Source organism: Kogia breviceps, chromosome 11 (genome assembly GCF_026419965.1).
Source record: "Kogia breviceps isolate mKogBre1 chromosome 11, mKogBre1 haplotype 1, whole genome shotgun sequence".
In the NCBI taxonomy this organism is placed as follows: Eukaryota; Metazoa; Chordata; class Mammalia; order Artiodactyla; family Physeteridae; genus Kogia; species Kogia breviceps.
The window spans coordinates 11,461,842-11,484,203 of NC_081320.1; the positions used below are offsets into that span (position 1 = coordinate 11,461,842).

The following is a 22,362-nucleotide window of genomic DNA, read 5'->3' on the forward strand; positions in this document are numbered from 1 at the left end:
GTTTTGCGGTACGTGGGCCTCTCACTGCTGTGGCCTCTCCCGTTGCGGAGCACAGGCTCCGGACGCGCAGGCCCAGCGGCCATGGCTCACGGGCCCAGCCGCTCCGCAGCACGTGGGATCCTCCTGGACCGGGGCACGAACCCGCGTCCCCTGCATCGGCAGGCGGACTCGCAACCACTGCGCCACCAGGGAAGCCCTAAAGCAGGACATTTGTCCAATAATGTTAAAAGCTTCACTCTTCTTCTGGTGTCTTTAACACATCTGCATTCTGGGTTAGATACACCTGCTCCTTGAAAGGTGCATTTATTTTTACTTTTACATAATAATGAAGAACTTTGCATTTACATGTATAATTCACAGAAAACTAATCTTTGCTAGAAAGAAAATGGAAAGGATAAACATCCCACAGATAGATTGCATTGTATTTCTTTAAAATTTTACGCAGTCCGCATCTTAGATGTGACCGTTTTAAATATGATGCTCTGTCAGCTCTTGAGTACGCATCCAACCTATGGTTTGTTTATACCCTTCCACACAGTTCCTTTTCCTTATTTTACTTTTCTTCTGTCCTTTCACGTGCGTGGGGATGATGAGGAGTCCGTTTCTTTAGGAGCCATGGCTGCAGGTTTGGTGCGGAGAGGGCAGAGATTGAAATGGTTGACCTGAGTCGCGTGGGATGCGCTGTGTTTTATTTGCCACTTTATAATACACTTTTACGTTATCACGGGACAAGTTGATGACAAACGTTTGCTGACACCAAAACAGATAACTTCCATGTGCTCAAACACAATTCTGTTAGGCAATAACATCTTTTATGTGGCCTTTTATAAAACGATGGTATGAGATAAATTGTTTTTCTTCATCAGATGATAATTATTATAATACAATGAAACTTTTGCGTTCAGATTTTTTTCCCGATTTTTATTTTTCAGGGTTCTAATCATTTAGCTGTTGTATTTGGTGACATTATTTTAGCTGTTATTGACTCCATTTTTGTATGGTTCATATCCTTTACTGTGTCCTAAAATTGTTGTGTCATTAAAATCAGATTATTTTTAGTTTGTAATAATAATAGAAAGAAATATACTTATGCATTATCGTTACCTCAATATAGAAATTTAGTTGAAGGTGAAACAGTAACGATTCCTTGAACAAAAAAATACCCTTATTTTTTCTATTAGTTCAGCAAACTTAAAATGCACATATTGAGCGATCTGGTAAGGAAGACAAATGCATAACTAGGAGCAACATAGCAACAGTAATTGCCATTTTAGAGAGGTGCTATGCAAACAGAGGAAAGAGAAATTTATTCCAGGGTGAAAATCAGGAAAGATTTCAGGGAGAGGGTGACATTTTAATTGAGACTGAGCGGACAAATTGGGGTTTACTAGGAAAAGAACTGAGGGGTAAGCATTCTGGGAAGATTTAAGGGGACCAAATAGTTGGAAGCATGAAAATATAGGGACAGTGGCACGGTGTCCCAGAGTAGCTTGCCTGTAGGTAACGTGCGTAGGAGAATCATGGAAGGGGGACCAGAAGGGAAGGATAGAATGACATGCTCGAGAGTTTAGAAGGTGGAAAGTAGCAAGGAGTTGAGGCTGCACGGGTGAATGACATGATGAAATCTTGTAAGAAAGAACTCAAGGATGGCATTTTTTTTTCATGCCTGGGAAAGGAGAGTCTAGAGCTGGGAAGTCTAGTAAGGAGTCATTTGCAGTGGGACAAACGAGGCATAGCGTGGGTTAGAAGTGGGGCAGAGGAAATGGAAGAAGGACTGCGGATGACAGGCTGGCTAGAAATGGGTGGGGAAAGGGAGAGAGGGCTCCCAGGAAGACGTGCACATCTCAAGTAGGTGGCTGGGCCAGTGTTACCATTCTCAGGGTGGTAAACATGGATAAGAGACCACAGTGGGTGAGGGTTGAGCTGCCCGGGGCATTAGTGTGAAGAAGAGAGTTGGAAGGCCCAGCCTGGCTTAGCAAGAGGAGTCAGAGCTGGTGCTGAAGGTGGGAGTCATCTTTGTGTGGGAGAAGGTCGCAGCCGCGGAAGCGACTTAAGAAGAGCAGGTAGACCAGCAAGTGGAGAGGAGCCAGGACGGTGCCTCGTGGGCCGGAAACATGCATGGAAGGGAGTCCAGGGCAAAGGGAGGTGGGAGGACCAGGAAGTCGTCCTGGGGTGGAGGCTAGGAAAGCTTTGGTAAGGAGGGGTGCTCAGCAGTGGCTAGCGAAGCAGAGAGATGAGTTCCCGAGGCGCGCCTGTCTGCCTGGTTCAATTCCAGGGGTCACGGCGGACAGCAGGAGAGCGGGTTCAGTGGAGGTGGTGGGCCAGAGGCCATGGCACAGCAGGAGAAGTTTCAGAGACAGTGTTAACCGATCCTTGAGGCTCCTCCTCACTGATTGAGTGACTCCAGTGGAGTCTGGGCAATTCCACTGTTTTCCTCTCCAAGGCAGGACCCTCTGTAAAGTGCATTCGTGGAAATGGGAGGGATTCTGGAGAAACTACGACCTGGTCAGAGCAGAATGCAGGGTTCTGCGGATCCAGAACATTATTTTTATCTGTTTCGTTGACATTTATGTCCTTTGAAACTCATAAGCTTTGATTTTTACACAGTTCTTTTTTGTTTCTATTGTCTTTGATAATTGTCTTTTAGCTTTTAACATGCAATGTGCTTTTGTTTTCCTTGTGTTTCTTTCCATGTTCTCATCTTTGTCTCTCACAGGGAGGGCCGGAGGGCTTAAAATTGCCTGTGTCCCTTCTCTACAGGAAGCTGTCCCTTTCTGAAGGTGCGCTAACAGATGTAACACTGTCAGTAGGATTTTCTGAGCTCCTTGTGGGTTGTTTTCCTAAACCCGGCTTACCTGTTCTTTAAATTCCCTGTTTGTGAATTCTCGATATGCTTCCAAGCTAAAAACAAAACAATAATCTTTTAATTTATTTTTATTCTCAAAAGCAGTGGTTCTTAGCCCTGTTTGGGTTCTGGCAGCAGAGATGCCTTTGCAAATCTGATGAAAGCTGTGGAGCCTCTTCACAGATGATATATAAACACACACTTCATTCACACGAGGAGTTTTTCCTACAGGGAGGCATTTATGTCCAGGTAGCCCCTAGTGTCCGAGGGGTGTCTAGTAAAGGGATAATAATACCTGATTTAAAGAGTTGCTTCGACCAACTTGCTTGAAAACTGGATTCCACTTCTGTTGAGAGCTACCAGTTGAGAATCCAAGTTTACTGAATAAAATTATAGTAACATAAATCTGATCTTTTCCGAGTCTTAAAAATATCTTACTCTAGTGTAATTTTTCATATCCTCTACACTAAAAACAAAAACGTGTGGAGTCATATTCAGTTGTTAAGAAGGTGAAGTCCATTCCCCAGTTCTGCAGGTGAGCAGCGTTCCAGCTCTGAGTACTCTTCCCCAGTGTGGAGCCTGCTCTGCTGAAGCCACCTGACTTGAGGATAAGGGGCAGGCAGCGTGCACATCCTGGGACCTGGACAGGCAGAATTGCAGCGGAGGTGAACTAGCTACTGGGCTCAGCATTACTGTCTCTAATCTTCGTGTCTTCTCTTCAGTCCTTGTGGGTTTAGAAAATGAGCTTAAGACATCTATTCGTTTTGGAGTTGTCTTATTTCTAAACTTGTATATGCTTAGAGCCTTGTGAACGTTACATTTTAAAAATCTATATTATCTTTTCTCCTGGTAATTTACAGATATGTATTTCAAAGTATTCTTGTTCTTAATCATCTACAAGGTGGTTCATTGGTTCATTGGGAAAAATACATAGTAATGCAACTTGGCAATTTTGCAAACTTGCAAGTTGCAATTTTGCAAACTTGCAAGTTTGCAACTTGGCAACTAATGCAGTTTTCTTGGCAGAAAATTCCAGAGGAAAGTGGCTGTAAACGCTCTAATTCCATCTGGATTTGAATGAGGGTAACATACCACCTTTATGGACGGCATTGGCTTTGGTCCAACACATAATGAGCCAGATTGGGATGGGGAGACAAGGAAAATAAGGGGAAAGATTTAGCTCGCTTAATTAATAATGTTTTTAATAAACATGTTGGAGGTAAAAGTCATAAAGAAATCCAGAAATTAAAGTTCTCTTGGTTAGTATTTCATGGTGAGAGAAAGGAAATTTAGTATTATCCATTTCTGCTTCAACCTGAATTTCTGACGTTTGCTTTTAGATTGCTGTTTGGTAATTTTCATTACTGAGATGAAAAGTCTGCTTTCTCTGTACAAAAAAGTAGTGGATTTCCTAAATGATTACCCATGACAAGCAAAGAAGCAGAACTACGTCCTTATAGTATTGAGTGCTGGGATAATGACCCTGCTTCCTTCACCTTTGATGAACCTAATCTAGCTCCTCCTGTACGAATCTAATTCTACATTAATAGAAAAAATAGCCTGAAAACGCCAAAAGCCACAGCCTTCTGCCTCTTTTCTCCTGCTTGTTCGTTTTATTTTTTTTTGCTGTTTTGCTGCAGGCAAATGATTCTGATCTTGTGCTTCTGGCCAGCCTCCCTCTGTCTCTTCTTGACTCTGGCTTGTGCTGGTGGATATCCTTTTCCTAGCCCAGCAGCACGTTCAAGGTGATTCTCTTGTCAGCATGATGGGGCCTGTGTGCTTTCTTTACTGCTTCAGAAGTATTTGGCCTTGATCATGTTTACTGAATAAAGCATATTTGCATTTCTGTAAATTCTGACAGTAGGCCTAATTGGTTGAATTGTGCTCTTTTAGAAATTGATCTTCTGTTGCAACTTATGGGTCATTTAGAAAGATTGAAAAGCAGCTTTGGTAGTTTTAATACTAAAGTGAAGTTTTTGATGAATGAAGTATTTGGAATTTAAATAGGAGGCCTAAGTGCAAACTGTGCCACTTCCATTCCTTGGCTCAACCCTGTTATGTATGTTCAGAGTGTGGTCCCTGAACAGGGCTTGGCAGGTGCTGCAGAGGAAGCAGCTCCCGTTTACAGAGCTCTGGCTTGAGCACAGCTGCACTGCTGAGGAGCCAATGGACAAGCCTCTTTGTGCTTCTTTGTACCTGAGAGTGTTGCACTTTACCTGAGCCCTGTGCTCCTGGAACAGCTGTGGTTAAGACAGCCTCCACCCTTTCATGTTCTGGGAAAGGCTTACTATCAATACAAAGAGATGCCTTTCCCCATAGGACTTCGATGAGACTCCCAGGTGCCCCCATGTTTACTTATGACAAGGCCAGACACAGACCTATGTACCCACTGACCAATCTGGACAAAATATCAGACTGGACCATACTAAGCCTTCTCCTTCCCCCGGGTCCCCGAGCTTCCATCCACCTGCAGCCCTCCTTCATGGCCCCTCCTGAAAACCTGCAGACTTCAAGGAAAGTCATTCTCTGAGCAACTGTCCTGTCAGGTCACCCACTTCTCACACCTGCTGCTCTCGAGACCTGTTTACTCCTCCCTATAAAAGCAAAGCCCTTCCCTGCCTGACCTTTGGGACTCTCTCGGATCTTATAGTCGGAACATTCTCCCTATTGCAATAATCTCTTCAATAAAGTCTCTTTTTACCTAAGTCCAGATTTGTGTTACTTGACATATTTCAGTTTAAATTTGTAAAATGGAATTGGCAGATGATGTAACTTCTTAATTATGGTCATTTGGAGGATAAAATGAGAATAGACCAGAAACAACAAAATAAGAAAGAAACAGACAGAAAAGCACAAGCCAAGTGGCATGTCATGATGGGATCTGGAAAGAGTGTCTGGCCTAAGGGGGACTTGGCATTTAGTGTGTGTCATGCTCTGTTCTCTGTTTCAAGAACTTGTCATTGAAGGAGCACATCATAGGTCTTCTTGCTTATGTTTTTTTTTTCCTTGAAGTTTGTTTACTTAGTTCAGACAGTGGTATATTGTAAAACAGTATCTGTGATGAAATTGGTATCATGATCATACAGTATTGGGTAAGACAACATTTTCTGTGTTTTTATTAGTTTTAAATTATAGGAATTATATATAGCAGTACTAATTTTGGAAATGTAGCAGAGAATTATTTTGTTTTTTATCTTAACTGTATATTTACTATTTAAAATTTTTTCCTTAACTTTTTTCACATTTTTATAAGTTTGGCACAAACTATGAAGACTCTAAGGCTAAGAAAGAACACAGTGAAATTTTCTTTGTACAGGCACTTTACAAATACCCTGATCTTTGCCATAATGGGTAAGCTATCTAACTTTTCTTTTAAAATACATTATTTTAGTATTGCATATTCTTTCAAAGGTTGACTTTTTTTGGGTGTGTTTCAGCATCTGTAGTGTTTATGCTGTGGACAACTAAGACATTTAGAATTGCAAAATGTCAATCAGTAAGTATTATCTTCCTATTTAAACAGTTTTCATTTTTAATTATTCTATTTTATTTTGTGTACGTTTGAAGAGTTTTGTGTTTGTAGACAGAGATAATTTTAGTGGAGATTTTCTGTTTACTTGGAATTATTTTGTATAGAATTATAAAAACATTTGCCTTCTTTAAATGTCTGAAAAAGTTCCTCTTAAATCTCCTTTTCCATTTATGCCCTTTCTCAACTCCTTTTTGTATATTTTGAAAAGGAATCCTCCCCCTGTATAATTTAAGGTAACAGGAAATCTTTTTCTTCCAGCACACAGTGTAATTGGGTTGTTTTGTCCTTAGGACTGTTAACCTTAAGCCTGACATGTTTCTAGGATGGTATACTCATTATGAACATTCAGGAGATACCCTCCATGGATTCCCTAGTTAGAAGAAGATACATTTCTCAGACTTAAAATATAAAAGGCCCTCTTGGGGGTTTCTTGATTTGGAAATAGTCTCTAGTTCTATATAAATAATTATAAAGAGCCCTCTGAAAACCCTGGACTTCTGCTGCTGTAGGGATAATTTAGTGAGAGAAGAAACTGTTCTTGTCTAGAAAATAAGTTAATTGACCTCTGAAGCCCTTTTAAACTCTAATTCTTTTTTTTTTTTAATTTATTTATTTATTTTTGTCTGTGTTGGGTCTTTGTTGCTGCGCATGGGCTTTCTCTAGTTGTGGCACGTGGGCTCAGTAGTTGTGGCACATGGGCTTAGTTGCTCCGCGGCATGTGAGATCTTCCCAGACCAGGGCTTGAACCTGTCTCCCCTGCATTGGCAGGTGGATTCTTAACCACTGCGCCAACAGGGAGGTCCCTCTAATTCTTTTTATGATACTCTATAATTTGTTAGGATTTTATTCATTGTATTGGTTATAAGGCTGAAGTAAGCATTAATATTACTGAAGTAAGCATAATGATTTTATAGAGATAGCATTTCTTAGTTTTTATGTGTCTCGGAAAAATGTGTGCTTATTCATTTGGAAGAATTACTGGTTGGAAAGATTTCATTAGTACTTGTCATTACATACTATTTGAATGGGAAATCGGTATGTTTATCAGAAAATTAACTTTTCCTGTTTGAATTGTCCTTATTATAGGATTGGATGGAACGCTGGGTTGATGATGCATTTTGGAGCTTCCTTTTTTCCCTTATCCTTATTGTAATAATGTTTTTGTGGAGACCATCAGCAAATAATCAGAGGTACCTAACATAAGAAAGTTCAAATTTGACAAGGATTTGTTCATCATCTGCTACAATGTTCAAACAGCATTTATAGAAACTGGAGAGGTAGTCCTTGCTGTTAAAGAATGTACATACAGTCAAGTGGGGAGACAGATGTAACAAAAGCAAGACAGTGAAATAAGAGATATATAAGCCCAGCAGGAAGGTGGAAGAGGGGTCCATGAAAAGGCAGCATTTATGTTACATCTTCAGGAAATGAGGAGGACAGTGAATGGCTGACCTGGGAAAGAGTGCAGGTTTTCTAGGGTAGCGGGAACAGACATGGCATACTTTGGAGGCCAACAAGCCATGCAGTTTGGTTAATACTCTTACATTGGCGGGACATAAAGCTGGAAAGGAAAAGTGGGAGCAAAATCGTAAAGAACTTGAATGCGAAATTCAGAAACCTGTACTTTAGACTACATGTGAGAGGAAGCCCCACAGCTTCCCTTGCCTCATTCCTCTTCCCCAGGGAAAGCACTGTTAACATTTCTTCCTTCTAGGAAAAAATGAAAAAGTATATACTAGTGTGTGTGTTTCTCTCTCTCTTTCAAATTATACAACAAGGGTGGGAGGGAGGGAGACGCAAGAGGGAAGAGATATGGGAACACATGTCTATGTATAACTGATTCACTTTGTTGTAAAGCAGAAACTAACACACCACTGTAAAGCAATTATACTCCAATAAAGATGCTAAAAAAAATAAATAAGAGTATATTGGAGAGCTGAAAAAAAAATTTTACAACAACATGCAAATCAACTATACTTCAATAGAAAATTTGATTAACAAAAGATTTTAAAATTATACAATAATGATAATACATACATACATATATACAGTATTCTTCACTTTCTTTGTTTAAAATGTGTCTTTCCTTATCATCTTGTATAGACCTACCATATTACTTTTAATAGCTATCTGGCATTCCATATGATTGTAGCATAATTTATATAAGCAGTCCCTAATTATTAGACACTTAGTTTCTAGTTTTTTGGCTATTATCAACAAAGCTTTTTTTTTTTTTAAATCAGCAATGCTTTTTTGTTTTTTTTTTTTTTTTTTTGCGGTACGCGGGCCTCTCACTTCTGTGGCCTCTCCCGTTGCAGAGCACAGGCTCCGGATGCGCAGGCCCAGCGGCCATGGCTCACGGGCCCAGCCGCTCTGCAGCATGTGGGATCTTCCCGGACCGGGGCACGAACCCACGTCCCCTGCATCGGCAGGCAGACTCTCAACCACTGTGCCACCAGGGAAGCCCTAAAGTGTATATATTTTTTAAAGTGTGTAGTGACTCTTTTAGATGTAAACTGAAAGTTGAACAGGTTTAAACACACTAGTAAAACTACTCCTTGTTTTTGATTTAGATATGCCTTCATGCCCTTAATAGATGATTCTGATGATGAAATTGAAGAATTCATGGTAACATCTGAAAATTTAAGTGAGTAACATATTTTCTTATTAAATGACCATTGTATATATTGTAACAAATATTATACCTCTACCTGTGATTCAAGGTCAGATACACTTTTTTTCCTGTAAAATATTTTGAAAACTATATCTGTAGAAACCTCTATTGTGGTAGACAGTCACAGAAGAGAAGTCAGTAATGAAATTTTCAAGATTGCTAAAGTAGTTTGAGCTTTTGTTACATGTTTGCTCTTAAAGTTTAAGTGTTGAAGTAGCTGCACTGTTTTCTACAAGAGTGATTTGGTATATATTGTGCTTAGCTCCTAAACAATATTCGTCTTCTTAATGATGATTGCTAAATTTCTTTGTATCACCTCTTCTTGCTCTTGAAAATTGTGCACATCTGTAATTTCCCAGTCATGCCCAAAGCATTTCTAATTATGGTTTTAATGCTTTAGTTTTCATCTTTCTATTAATTTATACATAAGTGTCTTATCATTTTATTAATTTTACCAAAACACTGTAATTAAAGCATTTGTTACGGCAACATAAGTATGTAACTCAGATGTAAAGACTAATTTTATCTTTATTCCATTCTTCCTTCCTCTTACTTTGGTTTCTCTTATTAGTAACATTGTTTTTCACAATTTTTTTTGTTTCTCTACTGTGAAAATTTTACAATCTACCCAGTCAGCAAAATTTGCAACATAATCAGCGTGTCTTCAGTGTCCACACTTCCTTTTTTTACCTCCTCTCATCAGATTATCACCTACAAGTAATTCTTTCATGTTTTTCTGACTTTTCTATTAAGAAAAGAAATCTGCAAAACTTATTCACAGCAGAGATATTAAAATTCAGTGTGTTGGTTCTGGCTCCAGTAATGATGGAATGAATTGTTTGGGGCTAATCTTCCTGCTGATAGCTAGAATAAACTCTGGACAGGTTTTTTGGTTTTTTTTTTTAATTAACTATTGGAGGCACTGGAGAGCAAAGAAAAGCAGGCAGAAACTGGGGGAGATTTCACTGTTGAAAGAAGAGAACCATGAAAGAAGAGTTCATGCCCAGTCAGTGAGACAGTACAGTGGCTAGAGCACAAGCAGATAGGTGTAATCTTACTGATGCAAGGAATTGGAGAGTGAAATTTGGGGCTGTAAGAATGTCTGGAGATTGATGGAAGAAATCCAGAAAAGAGAGAGCCACAAAGGGGGAAATTCAAAAGTCTATAAAGTCTCTCTAGTCTTATCTGATACCTGAACTGGGTATGTGCAAAGTGAGACTCCAAGAAAGCAGGGGGAAAACAATAGCTATTAGGCTAAGAAGCGGAACAGAAATTTCAGCAGCTGCCACTGCAGAGTTTGAAATTCAAATCTCAACAAGTTAAAAGTGCTTGGGTAAACCCCTTGGGCTTTCCATTAAAACCCCAGAAGGGCCACCCCTTAGAAGTAAAGACCACAGTCTAGGACCACTGAAATTTACCCTAGGACCAAAGCTAAACTGAAATAAACCCTAAGCAAATCTAAAAGCATATCCCCAAAAGATCAGAGTGATCTAGCAATAATTTGAATTGCCTGCTAGAACAAAACACAACACTTCCCAGAGGAAGATAAGAGAATCCAGTCTATAAGATATTCTCAATGTCCAGTATACAATGATAAATTACTAGACATGGGATGAAACTGGAAGCTGTGATCCATAGTTGAGGGAAAAATCAGTAAGAGCAATCTAGAGGTGGCCCAGATGTCACAGTTAGAGTTGAATAAAACCATCGACCTAATTGACTTGATTGATATTTATAGAACATTGCATTTAGCAACCAAAGAATAAATGTTCAAGTCTACGTTGAATTAGACCTTATGTGTGGCCATTAAAAATGTCTCCATATATTTCAGTGGATTGTAATCATATAGAGTATGTTTCTGATCACAATGGTTAAATTAGATGCATAGCAGTAAGATATCTACAAAATAATCAAATGTTTAGAAATTAAGCAATAATTTCTAACTCATGGATTGAAGGAATATTAGAAAATATTTCATGCTAATGATAATAACAGCATAACATGTCACATTTTACAGGATGCAGCTAAACCAATTCTTTTTTTTTTTTTTTTTTTTTTTTTTTTTTTGCGGAACACGGGCCTCTCACTGTTGTGGTCTATCCCGTTGCGGAGCACAGGCTCCAGATGCACAGGCTCAGTGGCCATGGCTCACGGGCCCAGCCGCTCCACGGCACTTGGGATCTTCCCGGACCGGGGCATGAGCACGTGTCCCCTGCATCAACAGGCGGGCTCTCAACCACTGCGCCACCAGGGAAGCCCTCAACCAATTCTTAGAGGAAAATTAATAGCTTTAAATGCCTATATTACCAAGAAAACATATTGATAATATGTTTCCATCTTGAGAAGCTAGAAAAAGAATGGCAAATTAAACCTGGGGTAATTAGAAGGAAGGATATAATAAAGTTGTGTCTACACCAATGAAATAGAAAACAGGGGGAAATAGAGAAAATCAGCAAAGCCAAAAGTAGTTTCTTTGAAAAGATTAAAAAAATTGATTAACCTCTAGGTAATCTAAACCAGAAATAAAATATAGCAAGGCAATTTTCCAACGTTGTAAAGATAGGGAGGACATTACTACAGTAAGAAAGGGTAAGTAAGGGGCTATTAGGAACAAATTGGGCGTTTGGATAATATGAACAAATTCCTTGAAAAATACACTTAAGAAACTACCCTAATCTTATTTCTAACCCTGTGCCATTAATTGGAATAGCCATATATTTATTAAAGAAATTGGGTTTGAAATTTAAAATCTTCCCATAAAGTTCCAGACCCAAATGGCTGGCTTCACTAGTGAATGCTTTCAAATACTTAAGGAAGAAATATTCTGATCTTATGCAACTCTTTAGAATATAGAGGAGGTGACAGAATGGGAGAAAATATTTACAAATGAAGCAACTGACAAAGGATTAATCTCCAAAATTTACAAGCAGCTCATGCAGCTCAATAACAAACAAACAAACAACCTAATCCAAAAATGGGTAGAAGACCGAAATAGACATTTCTTCAAAGAAAATATACAGATTGCTAAAAAACACATGAAAGAATGCTCAACATCATTAATCATTAGAGAAATGCAAATCAAAACTACAGTGATGGGGCTTCCCTGGTGGCGCAGTGGTTGAGAATCCGCCTGCCGATGCAGGGGACATGGGTTTGTGCCCTGGTCCGGGAAGATCCCACATGCCGCGGAGCGGCTGGGCCCGTGAGCCATAGCCGCTGAGCCTGCACGTCCGGAGCCTGTGCTCCGCAACGGGAGAGGCCACAACAGTGAGAGGCCCGCCTAGCATGCACACACACACACGCGCACACACACACACACACACACACACACACACACAAATACAGTGATGTATCATCTCACACCAGTTAGAATGGCCATGATCAAAAAATCTACAAACAATAAATGCTGGAGAGGGTGTGGAGAAAAGGGAACCCTCTTGCACTGCTGGTGGGATTGTAAATTGATACAGCCACCATGGAGAACAGTATGGAGGTCCCTTAAAAAACTAAAAATAGAACTACCATACGACCCCGCAATCCCACTACTGGGCATATACCCTGAGAAAACCATAATTCAAAAAGAGTCATGTACCAAAATGTTCATTGCAGCTCTATTTACAATAACCGGGACATGGAAGCAACCTAAGTGTCCATCAGCAGATGAATGCATAAAGAAGATGTGGCACATATATACAATGGAATATTACTCAGCCATAAAAAGAAACGAAATTGAGTTATTTGTAGTTAGGTGGATGGACCTAGAGTCTGTCATACAGAGTGAAATAAGTCAGAAAGAGAAAAACAAATACCATATGCTAACACTTATATATGGGATCTTAAAAAAAAGGTCATGAAGAACCTAGGGGCAAGACGGGAATAAGGCGCAAACCTATCAGAGAATGGACTTGAGGACACGGGGAAGGGGAAGGGTAAGCTGGGACAAAGTGAGAGAGTGGCATGGGCATATATACACTACCAAACGTAGAATAGATAGCTAATGGAAAGCAGCCGCCTAGCACAGGGAGATCAGCTCGGTGCTTTCTGACTACCTAGAGGGGTGGGTTAGGGAGGGTGGGAGGGAGGGAGATGCAAGAGGGAAGAGATACGGGGACATATGTATAGGTATAACTGATTCACTTTGTTATAAAGCAGAAACTAACACACCATTGTAAAGTAATTATACTCCAATAAAGATGTTTAAAAAAAGAAAAAAAATATAGAGGAGGTAGGGATACTTCCCAACTTGTTTTATAAGGCCAGCACAGCTCAGATACCAAAATCTGACAAAGACAAAAAAAGGAAAGTTACAGACCAACATCACTCATGAGTAGAGACACAAAATTCATTTAAACGGACTTCCCTGGCAGTCCAGTAGTTAAGACTCCATGCTTCCACTGCAGGGGGCACAGGTTCGATCCCTGGTCAGGGAACTAAGATCCCACAATGCCACTCTTATTTTATTTTATTTTTAGTAAATAAAATCTAGAAGAGTAATGAAAGACCATCATTGTCAAGTGGACTTTATCCCAGGGTTGCAAGGCTGTTTCAACATTTGAAAATCAATTGGTGTAATTCATCTAAAGAGTAAGGAAGAAAAATGACATAATTATCTCAGTAGGTGCAGAAAGCCATATCACAGAATTCACCTATTCATGATTTTTTTAAAAAGAAACCCACTTAGCAAACAAATTACAGAATAGTATGAAAAAACTCCACAGCTAAAATCATACTTAATGGTGAAATAGTGAATGCTTTCCTCCGAAGATTGGGAACAAAGTACATGGATATCTGCTCACCACTTTGATTCAGAATCAGACAGCAGTTGCAGAAAGGCAAAACACAAACCAACCCAAAGAATACAAAACGCATAAAGTGTGGAAAGCAAGAAGTAAACCTGTTTTTATTTACAAACAGCAAGGTTTTGTTTTGTTTTCTTTCGGCTGTGCCGCGCAGCTTGTGGGGTTAGTTCCCCAACCAGGGATTGAACCCACGCCCTCGGCAGTGAAAGCATGGAGTCCTAACCACTGGACCGCCAGGGAATTCCTCAGCAACATTAAGTATGTAGAAAATCCTAAGGAGTCTACAGAAAAGAAAAAATACAGTAGGACTAATAAGTGAATAATAGAATCATAGGATATATGTCTGAATACAGAAATTAGTTGTTTTTTATATAACTGGAAATAATTGAAAAATGAAATTTAAAATATTATTTACAGGAGCTTCAAAAAATAAAATATTTAGGAATAAATTTAATGGAAAAAAATGTGGAAAACTGCACTGAAGAATACAAAACAATGCCAGAGAAATTATAGAATAAGTAAATGTTTATGAATTGTAACTCAGTATTATTAAGCCATCACTTCCTCAGTTGATATGTAGATCCAGTACAGTCACAATTGTAATTCTGACTGATTTTTTTAAAATGGTTAAGCCGATTTTAAAATATGTATGGAAATGCAAAAGATCTGGAAGAACCTAAACATTCTTGTAGTTACAACATAGATCTTGAAAACACTATACTAAGTGAAAGAAGCCAATTACAATAGATCATTTGTTATATGATTCCATTTATATGAAAAGTCCAGAAAAGGTAAATCCCTGGAGATAGAAAATAGATTAGTGACTGCCAGGGGCTGGTGGAAGGAGTGAGTTGGGAGTAACTGCTAATAGGTATGGGGTTTGGTGGGGGGCGGGAGGGGGGTGATAAAAAGCTTCTGAAATTAACAGTGATGATGATTGCACAATTCTGTGACTGTTCTAAAATCCACTGAATTGTACACTTCAAAATGGTGCATTTTATGGTGTGGAAGTTATATCTAAATAAAATTAAATTAATGGACTTAACACTGATTTCAAGACGAAAATTTCAAGTTATACTAATCAAGACAGTGTGGTATTGGCATAAGGATACATACATCAGTGTATCAAAATAGAGTCCCAAACATAAATAAATAAAACAAAATGAAATGAAATTTCAGGCAACTTAAAAAAAATAGTCCAAACATAAATCTGCACATATTGTTCAGTGGATTTTGTTGTTGCTTCAGATTATTTTATCAATGCAATAACACTTTAAAGAATGTACTCTTACTAGCACCAAACTGATTCTAATATAATAAGAGGTCTCTAAAGCTTTTGTTTTTAAAAGAGATATAGGGCTTCCCTGGTGGCGCAGTGGTTGAGAATCCGCCTGCCGATGCAGGAGACACGGGTTCGTGCCCTGGTCCGGGAAGATCCCACATGCCGCGGAGCAACTAAGCCCGTGAGCCATGGCCGCTGAGCCTGCGCGTCCGGAGCCTGTGCTCCGCAACTGGAGAGGCCACAACAGTGAGAGGTCCGCATACCGCAAAAAAAAAAAAAAAAAAAAAAGAGATATAATATTTAAATTAGCTCCAAATTGGAAACCTCATTTGTCAATTGATTTTTGACAAAGGCATCAAGGCTTTATATGAGGAAAAGATAGTATTTTCAACAGAGTGTGAAACAACTAGATAAACACATGGGGGGGAATCACCTAGACTCCTGCCGTGTATATCACCTATAATTAATTCAAGAGAGATCACAGACCTAGATGTAAAAGATTAAACTATAACTCTTCTACCAGAAAACAGGAAAATATCTTCATGACCTTGGGTTAGGCAGTTTCTTAGGAAGCAAAAAGCAGTTACCATAAAATAAAAAGGTAGGTAAATTAGCCATCACCAAAGTTAAAAACTTACGTTCATCAAGAGAAACAAGAAAGTGAAAAGGCCAGCCCTAGACTGGGATAAAACATTCTCAATACATATATCTGACAAAGGACTTGTATCCAGAATATAAGAATTCCTACAAATCAATAAAAGATAACTCAATTTGAAAAAAAAAACAAAAAGGAATACTTAAATAGACGCTTCACCAAAGAAGACAAAGGAAAGGCCAGAAAGCACATGAAAAGGTGCTCGATAATACTGGTCATAAGTGAAACGCAAATTAAAACCAGAGTGAAATGCTACCATGTATCCACTAGCTTGGTTAAAATTTAAAAGACTGGCAGTGCCAGCATGAAACGCTGAAGAGGATGTAGAACAGCTGGATTGCTCATACATTACGGAAGAAGTCTTAGGAAGTTTTAAGAAAGCAGTTTGACAGTTTCTTAAAAAGTTAAACATACGCCCAGCCATTCCACTCCAAAGTATTTATCCAAAAATGAAAATGAAAGCAGATGTCCACAGAAAGACACTGTGTACACTTTTATAGCAGCTTGATCCTTAATGATCCAAAACTGAAATAGCCCAAATGTCTGTCAACAGATGAATGGATAAAATAATAGTGGTATACTTATACAGTAGAATACTGTTTGAGAAGCAAAAGTAATCAACACTATACAACATGAATGAATCTCAAAACCTTTATGTTGAGTGAAATTAGTCAAATCCAAAAGAATATTGAGTCCTTATGGTTTTATATATGAAGTTCTAGAGCAGGCAGGAGTAAACTGTGGTGATTATGTAAATCAAAGCAATAGTTGCTTCTGGTAGGGTTGGGATTGACCAGAAAGGAATTTAAAGAGCCCTCTGTGGGGACTTCCCTGGTGGCACAGTGGTTAAGACTCTGCACTCCTGGTGCAAGGGGGCGCGGGTTCCATCCCTGGTCAGGGAACTAGATCCCACATGCTTGCCGCAACTAAGCGTTTGTATACCACAACTAAGACCCAAAGAAATAAATAAAATATTAAATGAAAAAAAGGAATCCTCTGTGGTGATAAAAATGTTAAATGTCTTGATTGGGATGGTAGTTACACAAGAGTTGATAAAAATCTCTTCAGACTGTACACTTAAAAGTTTATGTATTTTATTTTGTATATTATACTTCAGTTAAAAAAAAATCAGTGTATTATACCTTTAAGAGAAGGATCTCAAATGTTGAGATTTCAGACGCCCCGTGGAAACATTTTCAGATTGAGCAACCTCATTTTCATTCATTATATCCACTTATGCACTTGATCTCATCATATTGTACGAACTGTCCTAGTTTATGGAGAAGCACTTTTTGCAAATTATTGTAGTAACAAAAGTGAATACGTATTGGACATAGACATTATGTTTCAGGTACCTTATATATGCTAATTTGTTTAATGCTCATCAGAATTCTCTGAGGCAGACATTATTATTATTCCATTTTATAGGCAGGGACATTGAGTCACAGAAAGTTGATTGCTTAGCCCGAGGTTACGTAGGTAGAGCCAGAATTCCAAGTGAAGCCATCTAGTTTCAAGACTCGTGCTCTTAACCTCTGCTAAACCTGCTGGCATAAAGAAGAGCCTTGGTCAAATACAAAGAAAATCTTTTTCTTCCCTATTTTATTTATACCATAAACACATTCTAAAAATGTATACATTAGAGAAGTGAAAGCATGGCCAAAGGTGTGTTTTATTCTTAAGTATATCATAAATCCTGTAGATTTTTAAATCCATGAACTTTAAAATGTACTGAAACTACCTAATGTGTGCATGTATGTATGTTTACTTGTTTATTTAAACTCCTCTAAAACTGGAATTCAGACTAGCAACTTGAGAACCTGGTTGTTTTTGTAAACAGTTATGACATTTTTAACTTTTTCTGTCCCTCCTACATTCCCAAATGGTATATTAAAGCCAGCACCCAGCCCAAAGCTTCCACTGTTAACTCTTTATAGGGTTATTAAATGTGAAGGCTCAAAGAAAAATATTGTTATTTTATAATTTTATGAATTTCTATAATGTTTCTCATTACAGCTGAAGGAATAAAATTAAGAGTCTCAAAAACGGTTTCTAATGGAACAGCTAAACCTGCTACTTCTGATAATTTTGTGAGTATAGTATATATTTAATAGAGTCTCAGTCTTTAATACTTTAGAAATCTATATGAGTGTCACATTCTTGACCTTCAGGAGAACACTTTTTACTAGGTTTTTTTGTATGAAAATAAATGTTACTAAGTAGTGATACTAGTTAAGTCTGACAGCTGCATTGCTGTCAGCCCTCACTTTTCATGTGCTGTCATTGGACCAGCAGCGCAAACCTCACCTGGGAACTTGTTAGAAACACAGAATTTCAGGCCTGCACCAGATGTACCGAATCTAAATCTGCTCTTTAACAGAATTCCATAGATGATTCACATGCACATTAAAGATTGAGAAGCTTTGTTATAGTGAAAGTTTGTGTTAATTTTTCAGCACTTTTATGTGGTTTTTGAAGCCATTTCAGGTAACATTTGTTGTCTGTTGGAAAGGGACTTTTAAACCATGTAAACTTGAATAAAACGTTAAACTATTGGGTGGAGATGAGTTGTTTTTTTTTTTTTTTTTTTTTTTTTTTTGCGGTACGGGAGGGGCCACTGTTGTGGCCCCTCCCGTTGCGGAGCACAGGCTCCGGACGCGCAGGCTCAGTGGCCACGGCTCACGGGCCCAGCCGCTCCGCGGCACGTGGGATCTTCCCGGACCGGGGCACGAACCTGCGTCCCCTGCATTGGCAGGCGGACTCTCAACCACTGTGCCACCAGGGAAGCCCCGGAGATGAGTTTTTAAATATTTTACGCATATTATTTATGCATAAAAGTGGTAATTATGAGAGTAATTAAACACAATGGAAATGCCTGTCATACAGTTTTATATTTGGCTTTCTTACAGTTACATATGTTGTGGTTAATAAGGTGTAAAACTTTATGTACGCACCTAAGTTCTGACAGGATGGATGGCGTATGAAACAGTTCCGTTTGTTGGATTCGTAAATTCTCTAATCCTTATTTTTGGTAATTAATAATTCTTTAAAATGTGTTCTTTGAGTAGTTTTATGGTAATTTAACTACACTTTTAAAAGTTCCACAGTTTTAATTATCTGGTGTTAGAACTATTAAACTTCCAGCTTGCTAAGAGATTTTCCTATTATTTTAGGGATTTGTATCAGTTTATTTTAAAGCTCGGTATTTGCACATATAGCAAAGGAAAATGTTTTCATTTCTCTAAATTGTGTAGTCAGCTCTTATTTTTTTAGGTAATTATTTTATTTTTTAATTAATTAAATTATTTTTGGCTGCATTGGGTCTTCGTTGCTGTGCGCGGGCTTTCTCTAGTTGTGGTGAGCGGGGGCTACTCTTCATTGTGGTGCAAGGGCTTCTCATTGCAGTGGCTTCTCTTGTTGCGGAGCATGGGCTGTAGGCGTGCGGGCTTCAGTAGTTGTGGCACGTGGGCTCAGTAGTTGTGGCTCACGGACCCTAGAGCACAGGCTCTGTAGTTGTGGCTCACAGGCTTAGTTGATCATGTGGGATCTTCCCAGACCAGGGCTCGAACCCGTGTCCCCTGCATTGAAAGGCAGATTCTTAACCACTGTGCCCCCAGGGAAGTCCCGTGTAGTCAGCTCTTGATCAGAAGTAGGGGACCTTGTCTCTCCTTGATTGACTCATTTCTATCCAAGATTCACTCAGAGAATTGGGGTGCCTATTAGTACTGGCTCAGTTGCTTTCTCTCTCTCTGTAAGTAAGCAAGATATAATTAATACTAGAACCAGAGGATTCCATGTAACCATTTTGATTTATTTTACATTATAAACCAAAATATTCAATATACCTTTTATTTTCCTTACTCCCAGTGAGATAACTGTAAGCAAGTTTCTGTTGAAAAAAAAATTTAGATACCCCAATTGACCTGCTTTTCTTTTCTCCTACAGAAACATGAGCATTAAACACAAGTGACTGAAATAAATAGGCTTTTGTAAAGTTAGAATATCTGTACCATCATGTTTTTCTGCTGAAAAATTATGAATTCAAAGTGAACAGGTTAGGAGGCATACTGAAAGCTGGAAGCAAGAAATTAATACAAATCAATATTCATGCTGTTTTCTATCTTATAAATCAACTCTTTGTATTTTTACTGTGGTTTTTCAAGACAAAAAAATAACACCTGTGCATCTAACCAAAACCAAAGAAGTACAAAAATCCAAGTGTTCGTTTGACTGTTTAAGAAAATATTGACATAATTTTCGTGTGGCATAAGTGTCAACTTCTTAGGCTAAGTAGAAATTAAAAGAATGTCATGTATTTGCATTTACATGCTTAAATTATATATACATTCTATTTAAAAATTCTGCTTTCAGGCACTATTAAGCAAAAGCTAAAATGTAAATATTTATTTCTACAGGATGAAGATTTGAAGTGGGTGGAGGAAAACATTCCCTCTTCATTCACAGATGTGTAAATATCCTCTGCTAAAGTTTGAATCTAAAATTTAGGCTGTAGTATAAAGGGATAATTTACATGCTTTGTTCTGTGCTTTTCAAAACTCTCACCTCCGTATGTTTTTTTTTTTTTTTTTTTTTTTAAATTTTATTTATTTATTTATGGCTGTGTTGGGTCTTCGTTTCTGTGCGAGGGCTTTCTCCAGTTGTGGCAAGCGGGGGCCACTCTTCATCGCGGTGCGCGGGCCTCTCACTATTGCAGCCTCTCTTGTTGCAGAGCACAGACTCCAGACGCGCAGGCTCAGTAGTTGTGGCTCACGGGCCCAGTTGCACCGTGGCATGTGGGATCTTCCCAGACCAGGGCTCGAACCCGTGTCCCCTGCATTGGCAGGCAGGTTCTCAACCACTGCGCCACCAGGGGAGCCCCATCCTCCGTATGCTTTATAGGCCCCCATCACTAGTGTATGACTGATTAACTTCATATCGAAATGCAGAGAAAACACAGCCCTGCCTTGGTCTGTCTTTCTCCTTCCTTTTTCACTGTACAACAACTCTATTAATACTCCTGCCCTATAACCAACTCCAACATTTTCTTATCTAAGTTTATCAGGATCAGAATCATTTTGTTTTAACTTTATAATATGGAAGAGTTCAAACTTTTTTTAAAAAAACATGTGTAACCACAATACCATGTACAGTGGGGAAGCTTTTGGAGGAAAAACATGAGCATAGGAAAACTAGAGTGCAGAGGAAGCCCCTCTGGGAACTTGGAGCTATTCAGGTTCTTTATCAGTGTCCTATATGACACACGAATTCCAGATAGCTGTTTCCACAGTAGACAACAGGATAGCCAAATATGATGTTTTCACAGATTGTTTGTTCCTTTCCCTGCTCCCATTTACTTCCTTTTTAGATAGTTTCTGTCTAGTATGATGTTACATTTGCCTGAAGAATTTCCTTTATGTTTCTGGTCATGCAAGTATGTTGGTAATAAGTCTGTCAGGTTTTATTTGTCTGAAAAAGTCTTTGTTTTGGCTGTTTGGGAAGCTGTTTTTGCAGGGTATAGAATTCCTAGTTGACTGTTTTCTCTTTCAGCACTTCAAAGATTGTCACTTGAATGTTTTCCAGCTTTCATAGTTTTAGAAAGAAGTCTGCTATACTTCTTCTCTGTTCCTTCATATGTTACATGGGTTTTTTGTTTTGTTTTTGGCTGCCTTCAGGACTGTCTCCTCTTGGGTTTTTCTTTTCTCTTGGGTATATACCTAGAAGTGGAATTGCTAGATCATATGGTAACTGTATGTTGAACGTCTTGAGGAAGTGCCAAGCAGTTTTCCAAGAGCCGAACCATTTTATAATCCTATCAATAATGTATGAGGTTTCCGATTTCTCCATATCCTTGTCAGCACTTGTAATTGTTCACCTTTTTTATTTTAGATCTCTTAGTGGCTGTGAAGTGGTATCTCATTGTGCTTTTGAGTTACTGAAATTTGAACTGTCTTGTTAAGGGACTGGTGTTGTTTAATTAAACTGTGGTAACTGAAATTCACACATATCAGATTCATATGAGGTAAGAACTGCCTTTACATTATGAAACTAATAGTACACTATTATACTTCTTTTCTTTTAATAGTCATAAAAGGAAAATAGGTGTATGAATATCCTTTACATGCCTTTATTATTTCTTTTTTCCTTCCTGTGTATCTGAGTTATCACCTTCTCCTGTACGTCTTTCTTTAGTGTTTCTTACAGTAGGGGTCTGCTAGAAATTAATTCTTTCCATTTTATTTATGTGAAATGTATTTGTTTGCCCTCCTGTTCAAAGGATGGTTTTGCTGGATATAAAAATCTTGATTGACTTTTGTTTGAGCTCTTCTAACACATCCCTCCAATATCTTCTGGTTTCTATTGTTATGAAGAGAAGTCAGTTTTTCGTTGTATTGTCCTCACTTGTGTACCATGTCATTTATTTTTTGCCGCTTTTTAGATTTTTTTTCTTTACATTTGGCTTTCCACAGTGTGTGTATGATGTACTTAGGTGTGGTTTCCTTTTTGAGTATTCTTGGAATTTGTTGAGCTACTTGTATTCATGTCCCCACTCCCTTTGGTCATTTTTCAGTGCCTTT

The 22,362-nt window shown here is 38.6% G+C and overlaps 1 protein-coding gene across 2 annotated transcripts in view; it reads left to right on the plus strand.

Moving 5' to 3' along the window:
- TMEM87B (transmembrane protein 87B) overlaps positions 1–22,362 on the plus strand; it is a 53,465-nt gene that overhangs the window by 22,893 nt on the left and 8,210 nt on the right. The window contains exons 11-17 of one of the 2 annotated variants that reach the window (XM_067007233.1): positions 933–1,004; positions 6,088–6,196; positions 6,283–6,341; positions 7,464–7,567; positions 8,951–9,024; positions 17,804–17,877; positions 20,203–20,255. In XM_067007233.1, the coding sequence (XP_066863334.1) occupies positions 933–1,004; positions 6,088–6,196; positions 6,283–6,341; positions 7,464–7,567; positions 8,951–9,024; positions 17,804–17,877; positions 20,203–20,255 (545 nt within the window). Of the gene's footprint in view, positions 1–932; positions 1,005–4,485; positions 4,558–6,087; positions 6,197–6,282; positions 6,342–7,463; positions 7,568–8,950; positions 9,025–17,803; positions 17,878–20,202; positions 20,256–22,362 lie in introns of both variants that reach the window. The other variant, XM_059079095.2, reaches the window with a different exon arrangement.